The 6,625-nt window shown below is 32.0% G+C and overlaps 1 protein-coding gene and 1 long non-coding RNA gene across 2 annotated transcripts; both read left to right on the forward strand.

Annotated features, from left to right (window-relative positions):
• Window positions 1-745: 745 nt before the first annotated feature.
• LOC130722179 (uncharacterized) lies at window positions 746-2,982 on the forward strand. Its single transcript, XR_009013805.1, has 3 exons — window positions 746-1,017; window positions 2,311-2,450; window positions 2,789-2,982. It is a non-coding gene; the product is annotated as an uncharacterized LOC130722179 (long non-coding RNA).
• Window positions 2,983-4,762: 1,780 nt separating this feature from the next.
• On the forward strand, window positions 4,763-6,383 carry LOC130723718 (NAC domain-containing protein 104-like). Its single transcript, XM_057574843.1, has 3 exons — window positions 4,763-5,252; window positions 5,604-5,866; window positions 5,975-6,383. Exons 1-3 carry the CDS (start codon window positions 5,090-5,092, stop codon window positions 6,104-6,106), a joined length of 558 nt encoding a protein of 185 aa, XP_057430826.1. The 5' UTR covers window positions 4,763-5,089; the 3' UTR covers window positions 6,107-6,383.
• Window positions 6,384-6,625: the final 242 nt, after the last annotated feature.

The raw sequence follows: 6,625 nt of genomic DNA on the forward strand, positions 1-6,625 counted from the left end.
GGAATGCTTGCATTCTTTAGTTTCGTGTATACAATAGAAGGAAGATCACACAGATTGAATGTAAAGCTGGCAATGTGACTGAAGTTATATTATTTAGGGGAAAAGCTAACTACAAAAGGGAATAGTCCTTCCACTGTAGACTGGCATGAGAAAGGCCCTTTTAACTACCCAAGGAATGCTGAAAACTGGCTGATTTATGTTAGATATTTAGAGCACTGAAAAGTAATAGGTGTTAAATTTGTGTTTTGCGTAAGAAAGACAATGTTGAAGTGTTTCCACAAATTCTTTATATCCATGTGATCAAGTTCATATTGAAATAATGTCATAGTGGTTAATTTGTTAAAAAAATAATTAGCATTACTATTCAGTTTTAAGTGAAAATATGTCCGAAATGACTTGATCATTTAATCTGTACAGGGTCATAAAAATGGCTAGGTGCACTGCCATTTTCAATCTTAATTTTTTCCTCTCCCTTTTGATGTTAAAACCCATTTTCTTTTTATTTAGGAAGGATGACTTGCTACATCAAAATAGTTAGTGAGCAGTTTTTTAGCTCTTTATCATGTGCTGAAGTTATATAGCATTTACTGTGATTCTGAAAGTGAAGCCTACATGTCTATCTCTTTACCACTTTAAATTTCAATTTTTTTTGTGCTGCTGATGATTCTGTTATTGACTCTTCAACTTTTCTTTTCTCTCTATCTCTTTAAATTTCAATTATTTTCCTCATCTCTTTCCAGTTTCCTTGAGTACAAAACTCTTTGGTCAACTGGCCTCTTATTCCCTTATTCCCAAGTCTGTAGAACCATTGACCACATTTTGATTTGCTTATAAGTGAACTGGTGGGATCCTGGTGGTGTAGACAAATAAGTGAACTACAATCCAAAATTGAGGAGCTGGGTGACAAAGTGGAGGAATTCAATCAGTCCAAGTTCCTGCTTAAGATGATACATCTGGAGAAGTCTCTGGACAAAATCGAGCATCTCGATGATAGTTTGCAGTTTCTTCATTCAAGAGGTTTGACTTCTATGTCCTTTTCTTTTCCAGTTAAGTTTTAGCTTATAAGAAACGTTACTTGGATTGATTATGTCCAAATTTTGAAACTAAACATACACTAAGAAGCCATAGTTTAGTACCAGTTGTGACTATTTAGTTGGATGATTTTTCAGTTGGAGGGTTTAGTATATAATTTAGTGGTTACATATTAGTGCTTAGCAGCCATGGAATTTGAGTGAGACATGGAAGTGGATAATAAATAAACGTCAATTACCAAATTAAATTGTCTTCACTAATTGTATAATAGTTATAGAATTTGAATCCTTTAACTTGAAATTTAAATACAACTTCAAATTCCGTTACATTTGAATAACATCAGTTACCAAATTAAATTTGTCTTCAATAAATATATAGCAGTTAAAGAATTAGAATAAAGTGCCTTGAATAAATTTAAAACTACCATAGAATTTGATTGATGAATTCATCAGTTATGCAATTTAATTGTATTAAATAATTATGTAGCAGTTATAGAACTTGGACTATTTAACATGGAATTTACATACAACTTTAAAGTGGATAATAATGATAAAAAATTAACCAAAATATTAAGCTAATCTTTATCTTGAATTTAATGGTCTAATGATAGAGAGATAGATGTGCATCACTAACGCATTTGATGTCATGTGGTCAAGTGGTATGATTTCAGATGAAACATACAAGCTTTTGAACCTGCTATGTGATTCTTAGTCACTCATGCACCCATCACACTCATGTGAAAATATTACTGAAATTGCTCATAAAGAACTTGGCAATATAGATTCATACATCATCTTTACTCCTGCTTGCCATGCTAATGTTAGCCAGTCAAGTCAAGTCAGCCAGTGAAAAGAAAGCATGTGAGTGGACACTTCTTGCCATACAGCATTGAATTTAATTTCTTATGGTCTTAAGGAGCACATTATTGCTGACTGTTGATGATTTTCTTATGTTTCATGGTGCAGTATATGTATATATATTTTCCAAAACATATGGTACTGTGAGTGAATGCTATAAATAGCCTATATTTGCTTCCTGTTGAAGCCAATGTTCTGTATCAAACTTCCTCTATATCCTATTTGTGTCTGACTATGTTTATCATAAGACATTCGTTAGTTTTTTGGTTTAAATTCGGACATAAAAATCACGAAATTAAACCCAAAAATATAGATTGTGACATATTTCAAATGATAAGAATTTTTCGGCATGCTACAATGTGTCTGAATTTTGAGATATTTATAGTGCATATCTTTATTGATTTGTCATGTCATGTAACAGAGATTTGGTAGACTCGGTGCTGGGTATGATCCTTGCACAGCGGAGCACTCCACTATTACTATATACTTCAATCTACCTGAGGTCCAAAGGATTCTTCATGTTAGTCCAAATCATAAGCCTGCTAAATGGAAGGCCTGCAGGTAATGCTCAATATAGAAACGCTTGAAAGTATAGCTATTGCGATACATTCTTAATTCATTGCTGGAAAAGGTCAAACAACAAAAGTTTTGAAACTAAAATTTCGAGAATCCTTGCAACTAAATCATTTGATAATTGGTAGCATATTTAGAGATTGTAGTCACAACATTATAAAGTGAATTATTGTACTTCCTTCTATTTCTCTCTATGTTTGCATATGTTTCATTTCCTTCACCAAATTTGCAGAGATTAGAATCCACTTATTCATTACAGTGTAGTGAATAAGAATTCTTGATGAACCACTCTTAACAATTTTTGTTGGCTTGGCTGATTCTGGCAGGAGGAATATTCTAATGCTTTGGAAGTGATTTATCCATTAATATGGGCTATATGGAAGCGAGGCTGTAGGAAGGTGTTTCAGAACAAACACTGGAGGTGGCTCGGTCCAATATTTTTAGGCCGAATAGATTTGATTTTATATGGAGGGATTATCATGGTGAAGTACCTTGCTGCAATTCCTTATTCAACGCAAATGTGGGCTATCTGTTTAACGCTCTGGAGTAAAATATTATCCAGTTTAGTTTAAAAAATAAGTGTCAATGCATACATTAATTTTACCAAAGAATAATAATGTTTAAAATATAAACTTAAGTAATATGTTTCACAAGGATGTGTTAATAATTATTGAAATAAATTTAATAATACATTTCAAATATTTTCTTTACATTTATTGAAATCAACACCTTGACAACTATAATAATTTAATTTTTTTCTAAAATTTAAATTATAATTAATCCTTGACCGTGCAACGCACAAGTCAAATAAAATAAATGCAACATTTAGGGAAGCAAAGAAAAAAATACAAAAAATATATAATTATTACGCTTCTTCAACATAAAAACAAACACATTCATCGCAAAAAAAACTTTTTACGTAGTTTTAAAATTAATTTTATTTTTAAATTCTTAAACTTTCTTTACATGTTTTGAAAATTTTCACACAAAAAACTAAAAAGAATATCCATGTAGTGCACGGGTCCCAATCATTAAAGAAGGTGGGGTTATATTTTTCAAAAACAAGTGTTTTCACATGACCAATTATATGTACTATTCTCTAGAGTCGCGCACCGTAAAAGATTAAAAATCTTCATTTATGATAGTGATGACAATAATTCTTATAGTACTTCAAATGTAATTCGCAAATAAGTCTTTCATAATATCATATGAAGAAGATCTTTTTATAGGAAATGTGCAACAATACACTCTCAGTTTTATTCTCGATGTAATTATTCCAATTATAAGAAAAATATTGGGTGGCTATTTTTAGCACATACATATTACTTCAACTCCCTGTAATAAACTATTTAATAAATATAAAAAAATAGCAACTCAAATATAATAAAAAAAATTACAAAAATAAAAGATAAAAACAAAATAGCAACTCATGAAAACAAAAACAAACATTAGCACAAAAAACATACACATTCATGATTTTAAATATCTAAAATAAAATAATTTATTTCAATCCATAAAATTTCTTTAAAAAACACATATATTTTAAAAAAATACACACACAATACAAAAATGAATAACCCCCGTGCATCGCACGGGTAAAAGTACTAGTTAACATATATCAATAAAGCTGCAAAGCGGAACTAATTAATGGTTGGATAAGTTATAAGCAAAAGCAAGGTAGTTCATTGTTAGTGTGGTTTTATCTGATTTTTGCTTTTCTTCTGTAAGATTTAATAATTGATCAATTATATAAGTAATGTAGGGGCTCCACTAATGACCCAAGTAAATCAGTTAAACTCCCTCTTCCAAAGGAATAATTGATTGCTTTGTTTCATGTGGGGGATGTATGTGCAGTTCCCACTGTGCTACTCCTTCTAATTGATTGATTACAAAGCTAGGCAGACGCAAAATTTTATGTATTTAAATCTATAAAACATACTATGATTGCTGATTATTATGAAGCACATATAGACTTCAACAAGTGGGTCACCCCATTCAATTGGTCTAAGACCAAACCCAATATTAACACATACCACGTGTACCACAACAGGGGATGATATCAGCATGAAGTGTGATGATGACCCTTATATAACACCAAAGTTTTTACATTTTGTCATGTAATTTTTTTTTTTATCTTATTAAAGTATATTTCGAGTTGGGATCATCTAAGTTATGATGAAATTAGTTATTTTAACAAAAGTCTTTTCCATACACAAAATTCAAATATGAGACATTGTTTAAGAGAAATTAAGCATGTAATACTAAGTAGATGAATCAATAAAACTGCAGAAAGATGAATGTGCTGCCACACTCACTCTCTCCAACTCACTTTTGGTGATCCCGTTTCTTGAGCAAGTACCTATCCATCACGTTCCGTTATCCGCAGCCTTGGTTGCTTGGTGTTGAGTGCTTCCGTGCCAACAAAACTTATCAAATATTTGATGAGATGTATGTGTTTTGTAATTGTACCTGATTAATGCCATCTTCTATTTTACGTTAGACCCTAATATATCTATCTCTCTATCTATTCATTATACCTTCTTTGCACTATAAATGCCTTCCTTTCCAAACCAACCTTGACCAACACCACCTTCACTACCTCTATAGCTACTTCTCTTGTTGCTTTAATGGGAGATAACAATGTCAACCTTCCGCCCGGATTTCGATTTTATCCAACAGATGAGGAGCTTGTAGTTCATTTTCTTCATAGAAAAGCAGAACTTCTACCTTGCCACCCCGATGTCATCCCTGATCTTGAGCTCTACTCATATGATCCATGGGAACTTGATGGTACCATTCTTTGTTTTTAAATTTTCAGCTTTCAATTACAGCTCTTTGTATCATTGTTGTTAGATCATAGATTGCCACTATCTAGGAAATTGGTCTTTGGTGTATATTAATTGAAAAATGCTTAGTGTCACACTGTTAATTTTGTCACATCAAGCATTTATTTTCATTTTCAGTGGAAGTTAACCCCCTAGCCCTCCATGATTTTGCATTTTCATGTTTGCTGTTGTTTTTTCCTTCGTAAATGATTAGAGGTGAAGATTTCTCTACCTTATATAATTACTTATTTAGTCATATTTCTAGTCAATATGAGAACCATGTTGATAAATTCTTGGTGCGGATGTACATGGGCAGGTAGAGCTTTGGCAGAGGGAAATCAATGGTACTACTACAGCAGAAGGACACAAAATAGGGTCACTGAGAATGGATATTGGAAGCCAACAGGAATTGAAGAGCCAGTGATTTCTAGCACAAGCAATAAGAGAGTTGGCATGAAGAAATATTTCATGTTCCATTTGGGAGAAGCCAAAACCAATTGGATAATGCAAGAATATCGTCTATCAGATTCTGCTTCCTCCAGCAGCAGATCATCCAAAAGAAAATCACAACAAAAAACAGTTAGTATATAATACTACATGAAAATCTTATGATAAGTTGAAAACTATTGTATATATCTCTGATTTGGTTGCTAATTTTTTTTGTTAATCCCTTTTTGTTTGATTCAGGATTTTAATAAATGGGTGATATGTCGTGTTTATGAGTGCAAAGAAGATGGTGATGATGGAACAGAGCTTTCTTGTTTGGATGAAGTTTTCTTGTCACTTGATGATCTTGAAGAAATAAGCTTACCAAATTAGCCTATGCAAGTGATTGATTTAGCTAGATAGCTGCATTATCTAAATGGGATAATTAATTAAGCTGATTAATTGCTTGTGATCATTATCATCCGTTATTAATTTACTGGCAGTAGTTAATTAAATCCAGTAGCAAGTGTAGCTGCCATTGTAACAGTGAAATGGCTAGAACTAGATTTTCCACAGCAGCCTCTCAAGTGGGGCACTATGTGAGATTCATGTTCAACCAATATGTAATATGACGTTATGCTTCCAAAGATCCCATTCACTACCATAGTCACTTCAAATTTTGTTCTCTCTATCTATAGCACTGCTGAATTTACTTTAAATTCTCCAAAAAAAACCACTTCTCATTCTAGAAAAAGTTGCTTCTAATAAGTAATAACTTATGCCTTAATCACTTTTTCCCAAAGATGAAATTAAAGCATTTGAATCCTCTAAATAAGAGAATCATTTTAGAAAATAAAATAAGTCATTAGAATTATTGATTTAAAATAAGCACGAGTTAGATTGTAATCTCAT

This window comes from Lotus japonicus, chromosome 6 (genome assembly GCF_012489685.1).
Source record: "Lotus japonicus ecotype B-129 chromosome 6, LjGifu_v1.2".
Lineage (NCBI taxonomy): Eukaryota > Viridiplantae > Streptophyta > Magnoliopsida > Fabales > Fabaceae > Lotus > Lotus japonicus.

Excerpts from the sequence above, each read along its gene's own strand:
- LOC130723718 (XM_057574843.1), top strand. The coding sequence starts at position 5,090 with ATGGGAGATAACAATGTCAACCTTCCGCCCGGATTTCGATTTTATCCA. Across the intron at positions 5,253-5,603 it reads TGATCCATGGGAACTTGATG|GTAGAGCTTTGGCAGAGGGA; the intron begins GTACCATTCTTT and ends GTACATGGGCAG. Across the intron at positions 5,867-5,974 it reads GAAAATCACAACAAAAAACA|GATTTTAATAAATGGGTGAT; the intron begins GTTAGTATATAA and ends TGTTTGATTCAG.